This window comes from Dama dama, chromosome 12 (genome assembly GCF_033118175.1).
Source record: "Dama dama isolate Ldn47 chromosome 12, ASM3311817v1, whole genome shotgun sequence".
In the NCBI taxonomy this organism is placed as follows: Eukaryota; Metazoa; Chordata; class Mammalia; order Artiodactyla; family Cervidae; genus Dama; species Dama dama.
This window is the reverse complement of record NC_083692.1, coordinates 82,905,839-82,930,015: the sequence shown is the minus strand read 5'-3', so window position 1 is coordinate 82,930,015 and position 24,177 is coordinate 82,905,839. Positions and strand designations below refer to the sequence as shown.

At 45.2% G+C, this 24,177-nt stretch overlaps 1 protein-coding gene across 2 annotated transcripts in view; it reads left to right on the top strand.

The window, feature by feature from the left end:
* THSD4 (thrombospondin type 1 domain containing 4) overlaps positions 1 to 23,825 on the top strand; it is a 648,360-nt gene extending 624,535 nt beyond the window's left edge. For both annotated transcript variants that reach the window (XM_061157947.1, XM_061157948.1), the window contains exons 12-18: positions 3,049 to 3,178; positions 4,627 to 4,831; positions 5,338 to 5,511; positions 8,276 to 8,449; positions 13,571 to 13,750; positions 17,170 to 17,314; positions 17,769 to 23,825. In XM_061157947.1, coding sequence (XP_061013930.1) covers positions 3,049 to 3,178; positions 4,627 to 4,831; positions 5,338 to 5,511; positions 8,276 to 8,449; positions 13,571 to 13,750; positions 17,170 to 17,314; positions 17,769 to 17,911 — 1,151 coding nt within the window. In that variant the 3' untranslated portion in view covers positions 17,912 to 23,825. The remainder of the gene's footprint in view (positions 1 to 3,048; positions 3,179 to 4,626; positions 4,832 to 5,337; positions 5,512 to 8,275; positions 8,450 to 13,570; positions 13,751 to 17,169; positions 17,315 to 17,768) is intronic.
* Positions 23,826 to 24,177: the final 352 nt, after the last annotated feature.

Below are 24,177 nucleotides of genomic sequence, written 5' to 3'. Positions count from 1 at the left end.
AAGAAAGAAACCATTTTGGTCATTGGGTCAAGAATTGTAGAGCTAGTGTTTTCTCACCATCAGAGAAAGTGTGCCTCCGAATTTATTTCCTTGGCTAATCTCTGGAACTTGACAATGGACAAAGGTATTGTACGGGCAGTAAGAAGGTGGAAGGAGGCAGGCAGTGGCCATGTGCACACAGCCCCAAGCAGGATCCATATTTCCAAGGCACAGAGTATTCCTAGGGTGACCTGTATCCTTTTAGCTAGGGACATTCAATTCTCCCCTCATTAATGCCAAGAAGTTGGGGTACTTACTTTTCCTTTCCAGTCCACAAACTTGTAAGTAGAAAAGTTTAACCCACACGGTCTGGAGGGAAAGGGATGGGCTAAATAATAAGATTTTTACTTAATCCCTTAATGGCTGGGTCCCAGTGGGCATCCTGCAAGCTGTGAACTGAATCTTATTCGTCTTTATAACTCAGCACAGTGTGCTTAATGTCTGTTGAATTTCATTTAAAAAAATCTCTTCTTAATGGAAGCAGATTTGTCTCTGGACAAAATTTTTTTTTCCATTTATTTTTATTAGTTGTAGGCTAATTACTTTACAATATTGCAGTGGTTTTTGTCATACATTGACATGAATCAGCCATGGATTTACATGTATCCCCCATCCCGATCCCCACCCCACCTCCCTCTCCACCCGATTCCTCTGGGTCTTCCCAGTGCACCAGGCCCGAGCACTTGTCTCATGCATCCAGCCGGGGCTGGTGATCTGTTTCACCCTAGATAATATACATGTTTCAATGCTATTCTCTCAGGTCATCCCACCCTCGCCTTCTCCCATAGAGTCCAAAAGTCTGTTCTGTACATCTGTGTCTCTTTTTCTGTTTTGCATATAGGGTTATCATTACCATCTTTCTAAATTCCATATATATGCGTTAGTATACTGTATTGGTGTTTATCTTTCTGGCTTACTTCACTCTGTATATTGGGCTCCAGTTTCATCCATCTCATTAGAACTGATTCAGATGAATTCTTTTTAATGGCTGAGTAATATTCCATGGTGTATATGTACCACAGCTTCCTTATCCATTCGTCTGCGATGGGCATCTAGGTTGCTTCCATGTCCTGGCAATTATAAACAGTGCTGTGATGAACACTGGGGTGCACGTGTCTCTTTCAGATCTGGTTTCCTCAGTGTGTATGCCCAGCTAGTGGGATTGCTGGGTCATATGGCAGTTCTATTTCCAGTTTTTTAAGGAATCTCCACACTGTTCTCCATAGCAGCTGTACTAGTTTGCATGTACAAAATTTAATTCCATAAAAGCTTTTGCTTCCTATTAATGTTATAGCCAGCACTGCTTTTTACTCAGCTAATAACTATGCTTAATTGGAACATTATTTTAAAATAATGGTCTCAAGTTATAGCTGCGTTGTAAATTTTCACAGCAAGAGTAGTTTAAACAAGTGATTGTTCTGATTCAAAACTGTCCTACAGACTGTCACATTTCTTACAAGAACTACCCTCTGGCCCAGTGTGTCACACAAGACCAGCCCAAAGAAGCACTGAGACACTCTGTGGCTGATGAGACACTTACATTCAAAGTTATCCCTCTAGTTACAATTAAAATGATAGCAAGTTGAAGTTCAGAAATTCTCAGTGCCTGGCCAATTAGCAACAGAACTGAGAAAACGCTGTAGGATAAATGATAGTGTTCTGCCTAGCAGGATTCAGGTACTGGCCTAGACTGGGGCTTGGGTGGGTGGGGTGGGTAGACAATTATTTGTTTAAAAAAAAAAAAAAAGGCATCTTATTCCTCAGACACTGGAGTTGCAGTTTCTTTTAAACACGCATTAGTAATACTTCAGTGCTGCCACCAGGGGGTAGCAGAGAGAGGCAGGCAGAATTGAATCCACTTTTCTTCCCCCCGAGTTGAGAGGTAGAAAGTTCACTGAACAAATTGTGACTTTTTCTCCAAAATAGATTATGCTTTGTTAAGTACAAAATACTCAGCTGTGCATTTAAAACAACCTGAGGCCATTAGTAGTTTTTTAGGAAAGAAATAAAAACAGATTTTAGACCTCTGAAAAATACACTCAACAAACTTTTATGAACACTTACAAACTTGGGTTTCCTTTGTGGCTCAGCTGGTAAAGAATCCACCTGCAATGCAGGAGATCTGAGTTCGATCCCTGGGTTGGGAAGATCCCCTGGAGAAGAGAACAGCTACCCACCCCAGTATTCTGGCCTAGAGAATTCCATGGACTGTGTAGTCCATGGGGTCACAAAGAGTCGGACAAGACTGAGCTACTTTCACTTCACTTCACTTCACTACCCTGCTGTACTTGGGTTACAGGATTGATCAAGAACTAGTCCTGTTCCCGAGAAGCTCACCGTCTCATAAGAGGCAGACATATATTCAAATAACTAACCATCAGATCAGTACTTTATTAGGGGAATGTGTAAAAACGATTTGCAAAGGCAAAGCCAGCTGCTTTTCTAGCCTCTCTTGAATCTTATTTCTCTGCCCCAGCCTGACTGTCTCTTCAACATACCTGACACTCACAGGCCAGTTTGCCATGCACTTTTGTTCTAGGTCAACAACATGAACAGCCTCCTCCCTCCAAAATACACGTGTGCACAGCTCCCCAAAATCAACCCTTTCTCTATGATGCACCTAGATCCCCTGAGACCTGTTCTCTTTTATGTCTCCAGAGAACCTTCAAGAAGTTATTGTCTGTGTTCATTTTATAAGCACTCCCCTGCCTAGCAATCTTTCTTATTGTCTTGAACTCTTAGGAAAATTGTTTTTATCTGCCATTGAACATGTTCAAACCATGTCTCCGAATAGGTCATAAGACCTTTGGCGATGGGAACTATTCCTACTGTTCTTTGTTGCCCCCCACAGTGCCTGGGAAAGCCCTGGTGCAGTAGGTGTTGACAGCTCAGGATGGGGGAGTGTGTGTGTGTGAACAGTTCTGTTTCTGAGGCTTCTCTTCATCAGCACCAGGATCTCTGCATGTCTGCATCCAAAGCCCAGTGTTCAAACACTTCTTGTCCTTGCAGGATCGCAGTACCCTATTTTTCGCTGTGTGCACAGAAACACTCACGAAGAGGTTCCTGAGAGCTACTGTGACTCAACCATGAAGCCGACCCCCGAGGAGGAGCCCTGCAACATCTTCCCTTGCCCGGCCTTGTAAGAGGACCTCTCTGTTTTGGTCGTGTGTTTCTGGCTCAGGTTGCTTTTGTATAGGACCCTAGAAGTAAATATAATCTGATTTAAAATGAGACTTAGTCTATGCATAAAATGCAATCTGTTTAGCAAGCATACCTGTCTTTCAGGACTAACACAGGAGCTCATAGCACGCTCCCAGGAAGCCTTTGGTGAATCGGAGCAACTAGGTTTTAGCTGGTCAGGGAAACGAAGAGGGAAGCAAGGAGTTACAATCCAATGTGGTCAGTGCTCAGCGGAGCTGTGTACAGAGACACAATTACCAAAGTCACAAATATGTCTGCCTGGGGAGCGTCTCAGGAGAGGTATTGGGTTAGTTATTGACTAACTCTTCTTTTAGAAAAACAAGGCGGGGAACTTCCCTGGCAGTGCAGCGGTTAAGACTTCCATTGCAGGATGTGTGAGTTCAATCCTGGATGGGCAGCTAAGATCCCACATGCCTCATGGCCAGAAAACCAAAACATAAACCAGAGGCACTATTGTAATAAATTTGGGGCTTCCCTGTTGGTCCAGTGGTTCAGAGTCTGTCTTGCAGTGCAGAGGACACAAGTTCAACCCCTGGTCTGGGAAGATCCCACATGCCACGGGGCAGCTAATCCCGTGCACCACAACTGCTGAGCCTACACCCTAGAACCCAGGAATCACAACAAGAAAAACCACCGCAGCGAGAAGGCTGTGCACTGCAACTAGAAAGTAACCCCCTGCTCTCCACAACTAGAGGAAGTCAGCGCGCAGCAAAGAAGGACCAGTATAGCCCAAAATAAAAAAGATAAATATTTCTTAAAACATTGTAATACTTTCAATAAAGACTTTAAAAATGTTCCGCATCAAAAAAAAAAAAAAGAGAAAAACTTAAAAGAACAAGGGGGAAAAGCCCTGAAACGGGACTAAAACATAATTCTCAAACTAGTAAGAACATAGTTGTTACCCAAAGACACAATGGACATGTGCTAATGTCTTATTTAAGTAAGTGGCAAGACAGGATGACAGAGGAGAATGTGTGACACTGATGTGTAAATAGTTAACAAAGAATAACGAAGGTTGGAAAAAGACTTCTAAGTTAGTCTCAAAGCGGGTTAATGTACTACAGGGTAATAAAACTCACCTTTGGAGTTATTTTGGTGACTAGATAAAAAAAAAAAAAGAAAAAACCACTTGTCCCTTCTTGGTTTTCTGTAATTTTACGGAACATGGGTCCTAGTCACTGATGAATAGGGTGTGGAACAGAGTCCCATCCTTTATGGAGTCCGGTGGGCGGAGGCAGGCTGCCAGGCGCTGCCTTCCGCTGGGGGTCGCCCGTAACCAAGGAGTCTGATGCTTCTGTGTCCGTTGGCTCGGCCAGCTTCCGAGTGAGAGGCTCTCTTCCTGTTGACTGAAGTGACGGTCCTTCTCGCTGTCTCCTCCCGCACCAGCTGGGACATCGGGGAGTGGTCCGAGTGCAGCAAAACCTGCGGCCTGGGCATGCAGCACCGGCAGGTCCTCTGCCGCCAGGTGTACGCCAACCGCAGCCTGACGGTGCAGCCCTACCGCTGCCAGCACCTGGAGAAGCCCGACACCGCCAGCACCTGCCAGCTCAAGATCTGCAGCGAGTGGCAGATCCGGACGGACTGGACCTCGGTAGGCGGCGGGCGGCCTGCTCTGGAGCTCCCCCGCCCTCCCGCCTCTCCCCTCCCAGACCCGATGTGCGGGAGCCCTGGGTTCTCCGGGAGGACCCTTCCCACAGTTTCCTGGAAGGACTTTTCTGCGACTCATAGCAAGTGCTGGTTGCCAGATAGACTTAAGGGCCGACTTTCAATCAGGCTGACCCATGGGAGGCGGGTGCACACAGGCTTCCTCTCTCCTGTGTCGTGGTGGGGTGAAGACCAGTGACTGCTAGAGTCAACTTCTCCTTGCCATCCTGCTCTCCCATTTCATAGCTGACAGAACTGAGGCCCAAAAGATCAAAGGAAGCCTGGGATCCTCCCCAGGTAGCATCGCATGGCTGGGTACACAGCCACCTAGGAGTCACGCCTTGCCCTGTCCTCTGCTCAGGCGGTGGGTTAGGAGGACACGGGTGCCCTGATGGGACGGGCTCTGGGGGAGAGCACTGCCCACCGCGCTGACGTGCATTTGCTGTGTTTTAGTGTTCGGTGCCCTGTGGAGTGGGACAGAGGACCCGGGACGTGAAGTGTGTGAGCAACATCGGGGACGTGGTCGACGACGAGGAATGCAACATGAAGCTCCGGCCCAATGACATTGAGAACTGCGACATGGGCCCATGTGCCAAAAGCTGGTTCCTGACTGAGTGGAGTGAGAGGGTGAGCAAGGGGGATGGCAGGCAGGCGGGACCGAGTCTGCTGGGCTGATGGGCAGGAGTGTGCACCAGGAGCTGCCCCAAACCACACAGAGATGAATCTCTAGTTCGAAATCCCAAGGGTGATTTGACTTTTGGGGAGAGGCCTAGAGATGAACTATCATAGGCTTTCTATCCTCCTATGAAGACTAAGGGCCTCGGAGATCAAGACATGGGTGTGAAAGAACTTATTTAATTCTCCTTAGCATGTCACATGAATATTAAATAATGAAGTTCTAAATAAAGTGCATAAATGCATCATACCTTTCCTACATCTTGGGAGTGTCTGGCATAGAACAGCCACTCAGCAAATGACAGGCCCCTCCCCTGCTTCTTACAAACTCAAAATCGTCCCTAACATTCCTCTTCCCAGTAGCCAGGCCACCTTGGGGGGTCCCTGGTGTCAGGTGTCAAGGATGAACTGAAAGGTATATATAGTTCATCATTATCCCACCAGTTACATGTGTACAAGGGAAACCATTATGAGTTCATCTATCAAAGACAAAAATAAGATTTATGTTAGAAGAGAGAAAGTGAAATAAAAGTTGTTCAGTCGTGTCCGACTCTTTGTGACCCCATGGACTGTATAGTCCATGGAATTCTCCAGGCCAGAATACTGGAGTGGGTAGCTGTTCTCTTCTCCAGGGGATCTTCCCAACCCAGGGATTGAACCCAGGTCTCCCGCATTGCAGGTGGATTCTTTACCAACTGAGCCACAGGGAAGCCCTAGAAGAGAGACGGGTGGCAGTAATGGTTGCACAACATTGTGAATATACCTAATGCCCCTGACTTGTACTCTTAAAGATTATTAAAATGGTAAAATTTATGTTATGTGTATTTTACCACAATAAAAAAAGTTTAGGAAAAAATACTAAGCGCAATTAAAAGATGCCTGGGGGTAGGAGAGGGAGGGGGAGGAGATGATGCTTTGGCCTGTCTGCTCTTATGGAAGCTGTTGATTGATGGGCAATAGGAGTACTCTGACCAAGGCAGCTGAACTGCTCATCAAATGAGCAGTGTCTGGGTTTCTGGATTCTTCAGAAGACTGTGGAAGTTTAGCCGGGATGGAGGTATGAGTGGCTGCCTCTTAGTTCCTCCCTATCAATTAGGCCAAGTCTGCACCACTTCCCTTAGAAGAATCCCTCAGGGTGCTTCCACCCCGTAATGTGCCTACAAATCCCTACAAACCTGGTTACAGTGCAGGACCAGAGGCCTCCTGCCAGGAATGTGTCCATCCATCCAGGTAATAATGGAAAAGGTGAGGGACTGGGTCACGGGCCCCCAGACACACAGACATATGTGTGCATGCTTAGTCACTCACTCATGTCCGACTCTTTGCGACCCCATGGACTGTAGCCTGCCAGGCTCCTCTGTCCATGGCATTCTCCAGGCAAGAATACTGGAGTGGGTTGCCATTCCCTTCTCCAGGGGATCTTCCTGGCCCGAGGATCAGACTCAGGTCTCCTGCATTGCAGGTGGATTCTTTACCATCTGAGCCACCAGGGAAGCCCCAGCCACACAGATAATAGGGATGTGACACATACCGATGTGCCTGGCTCCCAGACCAAGCTCTCCCTTTCTATCGGTCTGCCTCCCACTTTACCCCTAGCTGTGGCCTTTGAGGAATGGAACCACCTGCCTTAGTATCAGGCAGCAGTGTCTTGTGAGAGACTTCAACCCTCCATTCCCAGACCAGGCCAGACTCAGCTACTAGCAGGCAGACATGTGCCTGAGTTTTCGTGTTCTCATTCTTCTGCTGCTGACTATACAGTGAGCCCTCTACATAGGAACCTTCAAGCTTTGAACTTTCAAAGATGCAAGCGTGCATTCACATGTTCAGTCACGTAAGTTAGTTCACGTGTCTGTCATACATTGTCATATGTGTGCATTCTCCACAAGTGGTTCTGCTTTTGTGTATTTTACTATACGGTGCTGCATAGAGTACAGAGTACAGTATCTTGATTTCAAGCCCAGGATGTCCAGAAGCAAGCATAAAAGCAGTGGTGATGTAGCTGATACTGTATTATACTTTTCAAGGTACTGTACTATAAGATTAAAATATTTTCTGTTTTTATGTGTTTGGTTTTTTTGTATTATTTGTGTGAAAAGTATTATAAACCTATTAGAGTACAGTGCTACATAGCTGATTGTGTCAGTTGGGTACCTAGGCTAAGTTTGTTGGATTTATGAGCAAATTAGGTGACTCAGTGGCAAAAGAATCTGCCTGCAATGAAGGAGACTTGGGAGACATGTGTTCAATCCCTGGGTCAGGAAGATCCCCTGGAGGAGGAAATAGCAACCCACTCCAATATTCTTGCCTGGAAAATCCCATGGACAGAGGAGCCTGGCAGGCTACGGTCCATAGGGTCAAAAAGAGTCGGACACAACTTAGCTACTAACACATACACTTGGGAAGGACCTCCTTTATGTGTAGGGGACTAACTGCATTTTTGAACTTGAAAGCCAGAACAGGTAGGCTGACAAGTGTAACTGTATTAATCACAGCCGTGGGACGGGATACTCGGAATGAAGACTGTCCCGGGAAACCCAGATGGGTGCCGTACGGATGTCCCATAATGGAGGAAACCGTGAATGACAAGTGGTCAGTGGTTTCCAAAGGAAAGCGTTGGTAGGGAAATGAGGGGTTCTGTCCTCCTTCACCTCCTCTGCAAGGGACTTCAGAACCTGTGGGGAGGCCTCCTCGCTAACGTGCCCGTCCCGTCTCACAGTGCTCGGCGGAGTGCGGGGCTGGAGTGCGGACGCGCTCGGTGGTGTGCATGACCAACCACGTCGGCAGCCTGCCCCTGGAGGGCTGCGGGAGCAACCGGCCAGCAGACGCCACCCCGTGTGACAACGGGCCCTGCACCGGCAAGGTGGAGTGGTTTGCGGGGAGCTGGAGCCAGGTGAGTGGCCAGAGCCGACGTGTCTCTGTCCCCGGTGAGAAGCAGCATAGCAGAGGGGTCAGGAAACAGGGCTTGGTGTCTCCCAGGGATGCTGAATTTGAATCTCAGCTGTGCTACCCGTGATCCTGGAGAAGCTACTTATGCTTTTGGAGCCTCATTCGGTCAACAGTGTTTATTGAGCACCTACTATGTGCCCTTCAAAACCCTTGGGCTACATAATTGAACAAAACAAATATTCCTGCCCTCAGGAGGCTTATGGTCCAGCATGGTTTCCTTTTCTATACAATGCTGATCGTGCCAGCACCTATGAGGTTATTTTTAGAAGAAGCAAAGTGGTGTTTACAAAGTATGTGATGCAGCGCCTGATGTACAATAAACACACAATAAACTGTAGCTTCTACTGCTCTTATCATATTGCTATTGTTAATAAAGTCAGTTTGGGCTGTACTTGAAAGTCAAAAGCAGAAATAGATATGATCCAGCAATCCCACCTCTGGATACATACCCAAAGGTAAGAAAATTATTACCTGGGAGAGGTACCTGCATCCCCTACCATGTGGGTAGCAGCATTATTCACAGTAACCAAAACATGGAAATAACCTAAGTGTCTGTCAGCAGATGAATGTGTAAAGAAGATGTGGTATTTGTTTATAATGGCATATTATTCGGCCTTTAAAAGAAGAAGGAAATCCTGCTGCTGGCAACAACATGGACAGACTTGGAGGGCATTATGCTAAGTGAAGTAAACCGGACACAGAAAGACAAACACTGCAGTTGGTATCACAAGTAGTGGAATCTGAAAAAAAGTTAAATTCAGAGGAAGAGAATAGAGGGATTTCCCTGGCGGCCCAGTGGTTAAGAATCTGCCTTCCAGTGCAAGATATGCAGATTCAATCCCCCCGAGGAGCTAGAATCCCACATGCCATGGAGCAGTCAAGCCCATGTGCCACAGCAGAGACACAGCGCAGCCAAAAGCAATAAATACAGAATGTTTAAAAAGAGACAGTCAGTAGGGTGGTGGTTGCCAGGGGCTGGGGGTGAGGGAAACAGGAAGAGATTGGTAAAAGAGTTCAGACTTTCAGTTATAAGGCGAACAAGTTCTGGTGGGGGGAGCGGTCTAGTCTGTAACATGGTGTCTATACTGCAGTAGATAATACTGGACTGTATAGTCGAAATTTCCTAAGAGAGTAGAACTTAAGTGTTCTCACATATGCATGTGAAAAAGGTAAATATGTGAGGTGATGGGTGTGTTAACTTGATTGTGAGGACAATTTCACAATGTATATGTATACTGTATCATCATGAGCATACTTTTAATATATTACAATTTTATTTGTCAATTACATCTCAGTAAAGCTGGGGGAAAGAAGCAGAAACAGAAGAAGCTACGTTTGTTCATTATGAAGAACCAATAACACCAAATACCTCAATAAAGTAACCTAACTGACCAATTAATTTTTTCCTTAGAGTTCCAAAATTGCACATGAGCCCCCTAAAATCATTCCCTCTTTGACCTGTTATGATGACCATCGGTATTTTGAGTTCTCAGACCATCTAGGATTTGGCTCCCAGGGCTGGCTTGTTCTCCAAAGAATTTTGGCTGATGATCATGATTTATATATTCTCTGGACCTCCGGCTCCATATAGAATTTTATTTCTTTTAAGTAGCTTTAAAAACAGACCCTGAAAAAAATGGACTGCCTTGTCCTTGTAAATTGATACAGCCCCTTTGGAAAGCAATTTGGCAATAAAAGTCAAGAACCATAAAAATGTTCATTTGCTTTAACCCACTCACCCCACTCCTGAGGACTCATTTTAAGGAAATAATTAACAGGAGGAAAAAAAAAAGCCTTTTTCAACAGAGATGTTCATGACAGCAGGGCAATTAGGAATATTATGGCATATCATAACTCATTACGGTATTATGTAACAACAACAGTGATAATTAGGAAGATGTGGAAAGAACATATAATGGCAAGTGAAAAACAGACCATGTTAAAGTATGCGAACCCTATCTCAACCACTTCAAAGTATAGCTTTTTATATAAACAACATGAGCAAATGTTTTCTCCTCAAATTTCCTTTAATATTTTTATAATACAAACTGTAAAATATTAGCAAATTCAGAAAAGAAAGAATTCAAGTACTACCAATGCTACCCAAGTTGGTATCAGAGTTAGGCATACTTGATAACTGATCCCAGCTCTATGTCCCCTTAGTTCTCTGACTTGGGGTGGGTAATTTAACCTTTCTGAGCCTGTTTCCTCATCCAGATAGGAGAATAATAATACCACCTTTTTAGAGTTGCTATTGGATTTTCATGAGACACTGTATGAATGGGTTGTTGCTTGGGACATGGGGAGTACTTAATAAATATTTGTTTCCTCTTCTTCATGTTTGTTATTTTTTTCTGCCAATGTTTCTATCTCATTGTTGGCAGCAAAATATCTAGGATCTAAACCCCAAAGATAATTCGGAAGTGAACGGTGTATGGGACACTAATTACACCAAGTATCTGTGGAAACTCTGGGAGAATAGTGGAGGACAGGGAAGCTTGGCATGCTGCAATCCATGGGGTCACAAAGAGTTGGACATGACTTAGCAACTGAACGACAGCAATCTATGGAAACTGAGACAATGGGAAGAGTCCTGTGTGAAACTGCAGTATCAGGTCATAACAGCCTTCACACAGAGCAGATAACCAGTGCAATTTAACTCACGTGTCCCCCAGTGTCTGAGGAAGAAGAGAGGGGAGCAGGATTCAGTTCTTTTTCATTTATGGGCCTCCTATTAACTCTAGACCTACTCAGAGAATAGGCTTCCCCAATGGCTCAGGTGGTAAAGACCCCCTTGCCAATGCAGGAGACTCAAGAGATGCAGGTTAAATCCCTGGGTCAGGAAGATCCTCTGGAGAAGAAAATGGCAACATTTTCTTGCCTGGAGAATTCCATGGACAGAGGAGCCTAGTGGGCTCCAGCATTCTTGCCTGGAGAATTCCATGGACAGAGGAGCCTGGTGGGCTACAGTCCAAGGAGTCACACAAAAGCTGGACATGACTGAGCATGGGCGCAAGCACTCAGAGAAGTGAGAATCACATGAATCCTGGGGAAGGCAGCATTTATTTCTGCTAAGATTAGAAACATGCAATGTATCGCCCTGTCATCCAAGGGGTCAGGACCAGATTGATTGTAGACCAGGTTTTGTTTCTGAATTTATAAGACTGTCAGAGCCTGCTGACAACTCCCTGCCCTGGGAATTGGATATTATCCCCGAAGAAAATGAAATAGAGCATGCTTAGTTATTGAAAGTAAGTCTTAAACATTAATTGACTTCAAGGTATAAAAGGAAATATTCCTTCCAGACCCATAGTTTGAATGAGAGTTGGCCTCAAATGCCCCACTGGCCTGGTTACAGTGGTTGGTCCAGATTGGACATGTGACCCAAGCCGAGTCAAACTGAGTCCTTCCCTGGGACTTTTAATGTGGCCTTAGGGGAAAAGACTCCCTTGGAATTTGTGAGCACAGGGGCTAGCAGTGGTCCTACTGAGGCTTGTAGAGAATCTGTCCCAAGAGAATGAGAATTCTGAGGTTCAGGGACCCTTTTTCTACTCTGGAAATGGAGTAGCCCAACTCTTATTCATAAGATATTCCACCAAGTCTATTATTCATGCCCAGATGCTTTCTTTCTTCTCTGTCAATTCTGGGTTTTTTTCATCCTTGTGTGTACATGCATGCTCAGTTATGTCCAACTGTTTGTGACCCCATGGCCTGTAGAACACCAGGCTCCTCTGTCTGTGGAATGCTCCAGGCAAGAATACTGGAATGGGTTGCCATTCCCTTCTCTAGGGGATCTTCCTGACCCAGGGATAGCACCCATGTCTCCTCAATTGGCAGGCGGGTTTTTTACCATTGAGCCACCTGGGAAGCCCTGCTTCACACTTAAATTATCTTAGTTCTTGCCGGGGCGGGAGGGTCTTCCACAGTCTTTAGCCATTAGGAGCAGGCCTCTTGTCTGCCCCTGTGTCTGGGTCACATTTATTCTCTACCATCTGAACAGACAGCTCCAAAACTAAGAAGCCTTGTAGTTTTCTGTATACCTGTGAAGATGGCAGAAAACAGGCTCAAAGCAGAAATTGCTGATGGGGAGGTTTATCATGGGCTGTGTGACTAATCTGTAGTCTGTTGGCTTGGGTTTGAGGGGTTTTTTTGCTGTGTGGTGACATGGGTTCCCCCCCACCATTTTTTTTAATTTCACCATGTGCCTGCACATAGAAGCAAGGCTAGTATTAAGAGTTGCAGCTGTAGACATTTTTACAGGCTTTTCATAAAGGCAATAGCTTCTTTAAAGTCTTTAAAAGTGTATAGATCACAGCTTATAAAATTTTTTCAATCAAAAGGTAGTAAGAGTACACCAAACATGAACAGAAAATATTTTGCAAAGTAATAAATGCTAACTAGAATAACTAATGGGCAGTTACATGCATCGTATTTCCATAACCTAATGCAATGAAGCAAGACGTGTAATTATCTGACTGGACTCTTTGCAATCACAACCTCAGTGAGCTTCGGCTCCAAGTAAGGAGCCAGGGAGTTGGATTCTGTGGGCAAAGGCTTCCTGCTGGCTGCCCTGTCGGAAGGGGAGGGCTGATCATAAGGGACATTGTCCCAAGTCCATGGTCTTCTTCTGAGTTTTGTGAGTCCCAAAGAATTTTAATGTAGCACTTCACCCACATACATGCAGACTCTGGGAAAAGAATTCATTCCCAGCCGTACCCCGCCAAAGGCCAGCAGATAAGCTAAATGTTAGTTCGTTGTTTTACAATGAGAGGTGTCAGAGTCTACCAGACAAAACCAATGATTGGATGGCATGCTCTGTGGGATAACCTATGGGAAACCTGATTTCACTCCCGTTTTACTGAGGGCATCAGGATCTCAGCCACCAGCATCCTCAAGACACGAGAGTTCAGGGCAGATGCTCTCTGTGCCAGAAACAGAGCTGTCAGGAAAACTGGAACCTCCCTGAAGCAATGATGGAAAGTTCTGAGAAACCTTCCTCGATGGATGGTATTTCTCATCCCCTTTCTATCATGTGACACTTGTCTTTCTCTGCTTCCTTCTCTAGTGTTCCATCGAGTGTGGGAGCGGGACCCAGCAGAGGGAGGTGATCTGTGTTAGGAAGAACACAGACACCTTTGAAGTGCTGGACCCCTATGAATGTTCCTTTCTGGAGAAACCCCCCAGCCAGCAACCCTGCCACCTCAAGCCCTGCGGGGCCAAATGGTTTAACACAGAATGGAGCATGGTAAGGCCTGGTGCTCCCCTCCGCTTCCCCCCCACCCCTCACGGCTGGCCCATCTCCTGGGCCAGCCCATTTCCATCTCACCTCTCAGGCCCTGGGCTCAGCCCGGATTCCCTGCACAATCTGCTCTCCTTGGTCACGTCTGGGGTGCCCTGGACTCAGCCTGCTTGGTGGGGAAGAGGGAGCCTGAGGCTGGGACGAGCTTGACTTCTAAACTATAGAGGCCATAAAATGGTGACTCTCAAATTTTCATGGGCCTAAGAATCAGCTGGGATCTTGTTTGCAAAGACTGATTCTGAGTCCAACTTGTCCAAGGAATTTGCTTCTTAGGGTTAGGTTTGATGTTGGCCACGGTCCTTGAGAAAGCAGGAACAGACCACTATTTTCTTCTGCCATTTGGTTTGGTTTGGAGAGTCTACAAAGGACCAAACTCACCAGGCCACATCAAACGCCACAAACTCCTAAGACATCTGCTGGGAATAGCTCTGATGTCCCTTAACAGGTAAATGAATGAACAGAGGTTTGTCCAAACAATCGGGTGCCACTCAGCAACAGGAACCAAAGAACTGATACCTCCTATGACATGGAAGAACTTAAAATGCATTTTGCTAAATGGAAGAAAGACTCCCCTCCCCCTACAAAGCTACATAGTGTATAATACTGTCTACTTAATATTCTGGAAAAGGAAAACCTATGGGAACAGAGACCAGACCAGTGATTGCCAGAGGATGGGGTGGGACAAATCTCACTACAAAGGGCCAGCACAAAGGAATTTGTTCTGTATGATGAAAGTTCTGTCTTGTTTGCAGCGGGAGATACACGATTCTCTGAATTCGTCAAAACTCAGAACTGTGTGCACCACAGAAGATGAATTTTTCCGCATGTAAATAAGTGGGGACTCCCCTGGTGGTCCAGTGGCTAAGACTCCACACTCCCAATGCAGGGGGCTTGGGTTCGATCCCTGGTTGGGAAGCTAGGATCCCGCAACTAAAGATGTCATATATCACAACTAAAAAAGATCCCAAATTCCACAGCAAAGATTACACATGCCTCAACTAAGACCCAGAGCAGCCAAATAAGTAAATAAATATTTTTTAAATAAATAAGTCAGTTGAAGCAAATATGAAATATATTGTTAAAATAGTAGCAAAGACAGTGATGGAAGCTAGACATTTTTAAAATTCACCTTGTTTTATAAATTTGCATTTGGAACAAAGTAAATACTTTATATAATTTAAAACAAAATTATTCTTTTAAAAAAGAAATCCCTAAAAATGGAAAATGCAATGAAACAAATTTGCCTAAATATGTATGCAGTTGGTGGCATCAGCTCTCTTGCCTGTGGCTCTAAATCACAGTAATCTGTCTATCTATAAGGACAAAAAGAACTGCAGAAAAATGTTTACATTGTTTGCAATAACCACATTTTTAGTGATGGCTGTTGTCCTGTGTTCTGAAATGGTTGGGTGTATAACAGGTGATAAAGTAAATGAATAATCTACTTCCCAGTATTCTGATGATACATGTAATAGTAGATATGATATTATAGCTCTGTTATCCCCAGTTGCCTTAAGAAACAGGATTCTCAGCTTAGGAGAAAGAAGATAACAGACAGAACAGAAAAGATTTAAGCGAAAATCCAGCTGTCCTAAATTTGACTTAGAAATATCAGTTTGAACTCACAAATTAATTTATCTTAAAAAATTTTTTCTCTGTTTTATCCACTGAAAGATCCTGGAAACAATGACCAACCCAGTAGCAAAGGCCATGCCTATCAGCCGGAATCTGGTTTCAAAATGCCGCTCTCTGCGACTTCCCTGGTGGTCCAGTGGTTAGGATGCTGCACTTCCAGAGAAGAAGACCTGGGTTTGATCCCTGGTCAAGGAGCTAAGATCCCATGTGCCAAGCAGTGAGACCAAAAAAAATGATAAAATAAAATGACACCAAAATACCATTCTCCACTGAAAAGAGCCAAAGAAAAATGTCTGATTCCAGGTCTGGGACTGTATAGATATAAATTAAATCAGGATGACTTTTTATACCAGGCAGCAAGGAGGTTCTTAAAGATGAGTTCATGTCTAAAGAGCTCAAGAACCAACTCTGAGCTCTGGATAGCCATTGATGGGGCATCAGTGAGCATCAGGAAAAATAATAACTGCCATGCGTTGAAATCCATGGCATCTATAATCCATAGAAATTATAGAAATCCATCCATCTATAATCCATCCTTTTATAAGTTTAAATCCATCCATCTATAGTAAGTTTAAATCCATCTATAATAAATTTAAATCCATCCATATATAATAAGTTTACAATGATTAAAAAACTAATTAGAGGATCTACCATTGTAGGATGTTAGAGGACCCAACTCATTATTCTGAAAACTGATAAATAAAGGAAAATAATCAAACATTTGCCCTGTCTTTCCTAAACAAGCCTTACCACTGGGTAACCAGAGAGTAAACATAAGTGAAGAAGGAGTGGGAATGCTTTAGATTCTCAGCTTATAAAAGAAGAAGTGGTATTAGGATATTATCACCATTTTTCAACCCCAAATGAACTAATGGATCTGTTCTTGAGTGAGTATTGACCTCCTCCAAAGAGAGACAACTAAACAAACACATCCTATGAAGTAGTCTCACCACACACACACACGCACACATGCATGCACGCACACAAATCAAACCTGCACCTGATAAAGGTGAATAGGTTGGATCCAACATCCTATCTGTGGGGAATGTGGAAGATAGAGGAACATGTCAGCCTGTATCACAGGGAATGCACTCAGCAAAATCTTAAACTGTGGGAAACTCTTCAAGACAGGTGATTCCATTCCCCCAACAACTAAAGTACAAGGGCAAAAACACAGGGGAGGGAGCCCATGGATTAAAAGGCCTATCAACCAACTGCAGTGTACAGACCTGATGTGGACCCTGATCCCCAAGCCCCAAAACATCTCAATTTTAGAAAGCTGACATGTCAGTAATGGGTTTTGAAAATTGTAACTGGACTTTTAAACTACAAAATAAAGCAAGAAAATCTAAAATAAAATTGAGATTCACAAGCAAAATGGAATATATGTTTGAAGAGAAGAAACTATTGTTAATTTCTAGGTGTAATAATGGTATTGTGGTAATTTTTTAAGAATCTTGGCTGTTTCGGGCTACAAACTGAAATATTATGGAAGTGATATGATGTCTAGATTTGCTTCAAAGTAATTTGAGATGTCATCCTGGAAGGGTACAGATGGGACATGGCTAGCCATGAGTAGATGTGCATTGAAGCTGATTAGTAGGTGCAGGGGAGTTTGTTTTAATATTGTCTCCTTTGGTAGATGTCAGAATTTTCCAAAATCTGCCTTCTCCGATGTGCTGAGCTAATGGGCTGCCAAGAAGTCTAACTTTCTTCCTTTCCCCTCACAGTGTTCCAAGAGCTGTCAGGGTGGTTTCCGTGTCCGGGAAGTACGCTGTCTGGCAGATGACATGACCCTAAGTAATCTCTGTGACCCTCAGATGAAACCAGAAGAAAAAGAATCCTGTAACCCTCAGGACTGTGTCCCTGAAGTTGGTAAGTAGGCAGTCGTACCTTGCAGTAAAAGATTCATCTTTCTTAATCTCCATCAAATTCTCTGGTGTCAAAATGCCAGATTCATCTAGGTCTCTCTGTGACTGTGTGCAAAGTCATGGAGTTCAGACGGGGTCAGCATCCTTCAGGTGTAAATTTCATAGTTTAAGGTAGCTATTGATAGCACAGATGGCGAGCAAAGAGAAACTTACTTGGGAATTAATTAAAATGGAAATGCCTTCGGAGATTTGGTTCCAGCATCCTTAAGGTCAGAGTGGACAGATTCCAGCTGCATGTTTAAAGAAGAAAAAATATATGCTCTCAGCCCACACTCACACCTTCCATCGGTAGTAAACAGTGGGACTGGGACGAATAGCCACACCCTCTGCCCTTTCTCATTCCCTAAGTCCAGGCTGCTCCTCGTGCTCAAAGTCTTTTCCATTCTCCTCTGCTGCAGATGAAAACTGCAAGGACCGGTACTACAACTGCAACGTGGTGGTCCAGGCCAGACTCTGTGTCTATAACTACTACAAGACCGCCTGTTGCGCCTCCTGCACGCGTGTGGCCAACAGGCACTCGGGCTTCCTCGGGAGCAGATAACATCCCACTCCACACCCGTGGGCAGGTCCGGGAGTCTGTGAGCGGTGGGACCGGCTGGCTGCTGCCCTACTGGGGGCCCCCTGGCCTGTGGAGCTGCCAGTCAAGTTAGTCCGCACCCTGCCTTCGTAAAGTGTACACGCAGTGCCCAAGAGCAAGGCCACGGTTGTCCTTTGAGCATCACCATGAACTGATGACCCCTCCTCCAGAAGCCTGGCCCCTGCGCTCTCTGCAGACCAAGCGGTGGGGAGTGCCTTCAGCTCTCAGCTGACTCCATCCTGGCACTTTCTAAGTCAGCAGCCGGGCCCTGTCTGGGCGCTGCCTCATCCCTGGCGCTGCAGGCCCTTCCAATATCAGTGCCCCAGGGAGAGTCAGAGGAGGCAGCACCCCCACCCCAGGGCCCCCCTAAGGCTTGCTAAGATGCCTGCATTCCTCTGTTACCTCAGCCCGGCTGTGCCTATTTTCATGCTCAAAGACCTTAGGCTGTTTTCCTGCCTTATGACACAAATATCTCTTGCCAGTTTAGTGCTTTACTGTTTGGAAAGTATAGTCAGAGATATTAGCTCATTATGGCTCATGGTGCCCCAGAATGGGAGGCAGGGAATGAATCATGGTCCCTATTTTACTGACAAGAAAACTGAGACTCAGCTTAGGTAACTGACCCGCCAGGTATGAGGTCATGGACTGACCCATGTGGTCAGTCCCAACCCCTGCGGTCTGACCGCAAACCTTTACCCTGAGGCCTGGCCAGAAGTCTTACATCTGCAGAATGTGGCTTCCTTTCAGACCAAGAGGCTCAGAAGTTTCCCACTTAGCAAACAAAGCCTAGACCTTTGAATTCTTTCCTATGGCCCAAAGTCAAGTCTTAATCTCCTGCACTCACTTGTTTCAGGAGTCTCTTTTTTCCCTTCCCCCACAAAAATCACAGGACTCTGCATGGGTTCTTGAACCCCATCCTTAACAGAACTAGCCCATGAGATAAGAAAGCCATCGTGGTAGCAAGGTGATTGCCTTAAATTATTATTCTTCTCCCCAGTGGGAGACACCACCCCTGGAATCCTACATCAAGGTCACTTTTTGTCACCCAGAGCAGATTTCCAGAGCACACAGCCCCGTAGCCCCCTGGGCTCTTGCCTCTTCCTCAGTCATCTGCCCTGGGCCTTCACCACACATCGCCCAGAGGAAAGTCCAGCCAACCTATCCCAGTAAGAACCCTATGTTTATATTAGAAAGAGTCTCCCTTGGGTCTTTCTGGTTTGATTTGTGGATTTCTCTTTGTATCCTGCCCCTCCCCTACACACACCTTTCCCCATGACTCACAAACCACATCTCCCCTCCGAGGTGTGAGCACTAAGATCTTTATTAATGCAATCAGCCTGGGAAAAGGGGCTGTGAACTCCTCCACAATGGCCGCAGCAGTAGGGTCCTTCTTGATTCGCTTCACATGACTCTGTAGTTCACAAGGCCTCAGGGTGGAAAGAGAATGCAGTGGGTATGGAAGATAATCTATCTGAAAAAAAATCAGTGAAGCAAAAGAAGGGGGGAAATATATATATATATGTATATTCTTACACCCACTAAGAAAAATAATCAGGCTGAACAAATTGGAAGCGTAAAGAAAATTTGTCTTATTTAGTACTATGGTCCTGGGCCTATTTCCCATTCAAAGAAAATGTTTGCTTTGAAATTTATAGCAACTGAGTTTCTCCCATGAGCCCTTTAACCCAAAAATCTGCTAATTTGATGATGATGTGCTTTTGGAAGCAGTATTACCGCTCAGTCTGACATACCCCATCATGCTCGCATTACCCTTGGGCTTTCAGAAATTCTATTTGGCCTTACTGTAAGTGTCCTTCTCTTTCTGGAAAGCCCCAGTCACCTTTTTCCAAAAGCACACCCATCTCTCCTGATCCTTATATAACTTGTGCCATAAGCAGCAGGGCAGAGGCCCAAATTCCCGTGCCCACCAATCAAAAGCAGACCAGAGAAGTCAAGCATATGGCTGGTTCCTAGCCAGCACTCACTCTCTCACTCTTTCATCACTTGCCTTTGCTTCTCATCCCAGGGGAGGGTATCCTTTTTGCACCTGCTCTCTGATCTTCCTGAACAAGCCAGTCCTTTGGAGGATTCCTTGGAGGAGGCTGTCTTTACATGCTGGAGGGCAGAGAAAGATCAATGGGTGGAAGAGCAGAAAGGCTGATTTCAGCTTAAATGAAGGGAAAACCTTCTAGCCATTCAGGCTGCCCAACACAGCAGAGGTGTGGCTGCCATATGAGTGGGTTCACCAACCTAAAAGGGCTTTCTCCACCAACTGGGAGGTGAGCATCCCAGGTTCTTCCAACTCAGGATTCTCATGACTGGCCTGGGGCTTTGTCTCTCTGACATCTAACAGTGTCCCTAAGTCATACCAACAGTGCTCTAAAGGATCAGGGATGCTCCCATGAGAATGGCCATCCTGCCAGGTGTGGAATTGGGTAGGAGCAAATGAATCAACCCCAGGTCTTCAGGGGAAAGAAGTACTGAAAGTGAGCGTCTTTTTTTCCTCTTGCAGCAGATAGTTGAGCTAGTCTTGGAATTCATTTGTCTGAAAAGGTCATGAGTTACTAGATTCGTGGGTTTATCAACTTGTTTTAAAAACTCAGTTTTTACTAATTTCCTAGTTTCTTATATCAGCATCTAAATGCCTCCGTTCTTAGCACAACACACATGATAATGTCCAGTAGCATTTCCAGTGACAATGCTCCTCTCTCCTTCCAGAGATGCCTTTTTCCCATTTTTTTGTCCCCCTTGTCTCACCCTCTCCTTCCCATGACCCTCCATCTCCCATCTTCTCAGTCTGTTCCCATAGCTGGCCGTGATGCAGAATTGAAATTTACATTTTAATACTTTTTTCTGCAAACCAAATTGCATCAGTCCCTGCTCTGCATTTTAAAATTAGATGAATTTAAGTTCTGTGCTTTTCTCACCAAAAAATCAAGAAAGCTCCAAACAGAAATAGTTTGCTTTTTTGTGTGTGTGTGTGTGTACTATCACATATTGGAAAAGGAAAGTGTGCCCCTTGCAAAGGGCAAAGGCTATTCAGGGCAGCCCGTCCTTCCCATTCTCACATGGACTCTTGTTTCTCCCCTTAGAAAAGGAGCAATATAAGAAATATGGCACTGAAACAAAAAAGCTTGTAAACCCAGCCACCAGATAGAGCTGGTTCAGTTCATGAAGGGCATGTTCACTGCCTGCTGCTTGCACGCTGGTGGGAACCCAGGTGAGCACCGCCAGTGTGACGGCAGCACTCACAACTGTCCCTGCCTGTCCCCATGCCTTACTTCTCTGGCCCACGGCTATTGGAGTATTTATCATTTACTCACCCCCAAAGGGTTTAGCTTTCATGATTCCTTCCTTTAAAAAAGAATAGCCTTCCAGAGGGATGAAAACGAGGGACACTGTCTTCATTTGTTGCTATCAAGTTGTGTGGCAGAGAGAGAAACCCAGATGTTACTAATGCCTTTCTAAACCTGTGGCTGTCTTTTTCTAATTTGAACATCCATTTTCTAATATCAAAGACACACATGTAAGTGGTAGAAAGAAATATGATTTCCCTTTTAAGGAAAGATTGAATCATCAAACCTGAGGGAACCTCTGTCAGCCTGGCAGGTGGAGACCAACACTGCATCCTTACCATACGAAACATTTTTAATGTGACTTAGGTGGGAAACTAGACAACTTCCTAATGAAATTGGTGGATGCCAAGAAGTTGGAGTGGTAACAGCTAAATGACAAGTTCTACGGCCAAAAATGTCTGAGAGACTAGAATAAAACCTAGATCTTCGAAATTCACCAGGAAGCAACATAAAGTCCCACCTTTGGATTTCAAAACAAAACAAAACTATAGAAGTACAATGTGGGGAGCAGGTAAGAGTTTTAGTTGGCTGAGCTCAATGCAGGTCAAGAAAGTGGGATGAAACTACCCCCCCCAAAAAAATACACACAAAAAAACCCCAAAACAAACAAAAAGCCACAGAGCATTCAGGCATAAGGAGAAAACATTGGTGAACCCTATTTGTGATTGCCGTAAACTTTAAGAAGAATGCTGATAACATATAACATTCAGATGAGCATGCCTGATCCTGAGGAGGGGTGCAGACTGTGAGAAGCAGTGCAAGGACTTCAAGAGGATGTTTAGGCTGGAGGAGAGGTTTGGGAAGCACCAGGAGAGCCATCTTAGGAGGTGAACGCTGCAGGGAGGCAGATTTTAGCTCTTGGAAGAGAACTTCCTTTCTATGCATGAGCACCTTTGGAAGGTAGAGGACCCCATGGTAGGTACTGCTGACTGACCCACTCCTGGAGGTCTCAGCAGAGTCTTAATGGCCATCTGTCATGGATGCTGAAGGGGGTGGGGGGGGATCCGAGCACCTAGCTGGGGCAACAGGACTTTTAAGATTCCTTCCCGTCTGGACTTTGGTGACTCTGTAAGTAGAACAGCTGCAAGTGATTCACCTGGTCTGGGATGGCAAGTACACAGCACATGTACTTCCTGTTGCTATGACTACGCTCTAAACCCAGTGTTGCACTCCTCCCAAGAGCAGAATGTGACCTCATACCTCAGAGAAACACTAGCCAATTGATCAGAGCTGCCCTATCTGGTCCTGCTTTGAGGATGAGTAACCAAACGTCCTGATGGCTAGTTCCCTGCCTGGGGTCACACACCTTGATGGAGGCAGTGCCTCAACTAGACAAGGACCCTCTAAATACCATCTCTGTCTCAACTCACTTTGCTTTCCTGCATCTTTTCTGGAGCACCATCATTCTCTCCACCCTGCACCACACTCCTGGTTCTTTCTCTCCAGTGGCTGGCAGTGGGAGACAACCATCGTGCCAAGGAAAAGTGACCCCATGGGGTGGGACCCTCCAGACGGCTTTCTCAGCGTCTTCCAGACGTTGAGCCCTTTGCCTCCGTGAGAGGAAAGCCGTTCTGTTACACAAACTTGATTTCCAACTGCCTTGACCCCCAGATCCCCACCATTCAGTTTGACGGAAGGATATACTTTGTTATAACTTATTATTTTGTTCTTTGTAAATACAAGATGTTTATAGGAAATGTGTATTCTGAACTCAACCCGCGGAATGAGTCACTACACCAAAATAGTTCTATTATTTAGAATATGTTAATTTTAAAGGGACCTAATAGGTATTTATTTACATATTCGATCCACATTTGTGTAAAATTATTTGATCCTACTAACCAGCTTCCCCAGAAAGTTGCTGCACATGGCATCTCATTCTAAGTCCATGGGTATACTTAAGTATACTGATTAGCCAAGTTCCTTGGTTTTTAAGATCAAATAGAAATGACTCTACTTTTCGACTCATTCAGGGGCTTTTTACCCCTGGGATTGTACCTGAAAACAGGTCTGTCTGGATTGCCACCTTTCCACCTTAAATATCATATTTGCTCATATAATCTGCCCTCTCCTCACCCTCAAATATTTGGAGAAGGAAATACGGGGGTCTTTTTCAACCCTTCTCTTTGTCTTGCCTCATTCATCAGAGTCACCAGCAGTAAGTGGCTCGGGGGGCTAACTTGGAGTTGGGAAGGGGGCAGGGTCCCCTGGCAGGGGCAAGGAGGGGTATACAGGAGTTGAGGCACTCACTGCTCTGACCACACCTCCAGGGTCCCCTCTGGTGACTGCTGAGGGGGGCTCTGGGTGGTCAACTCCACAGCCAGGAGCATGGAACCCACAGAATACTCCATCAACCCCATGTCACCCTTGGTGTCAATTATTGCTTAAAGAGGTGGAGGGTAGAAGGCAAATTATATGAGTAAGTAGTCTGCTTTCTCTTCAGCAAAAATGACAACTATTTTTGTGTATGACTAATTTATTTTTATTATTGTAAAAATACAATAAACTGGTGTTAAAAATCAGCTTTGTTAACACGTCTGTGCTTTCTCAGGCTTTATTCCATGTCTATTCACATCACACTACACAGCCTTCTAAAGAGAGGAGTCAGGCCCTTAGAGGCTGGTTGGTCCGTGGGACTTTGGCTTTGGGGGTAGCTGGACCCCTAAGAGGACAGGAATCATGGGCCTTCAGCCTGCTGGCTTACATGAATCCTCAACCTTGGATGAGGAACTTAAGATAAAATATTCAGATATGCACACTTCTTCAGGATTTCTTTTTTTTTTTACATGCATACAGACATCTCTTTAAACCTCCCCCAGGAGGCAGAAAGTGTGGAACCCACCATGCTGATTCATACAACTCCATTTCTCAGCT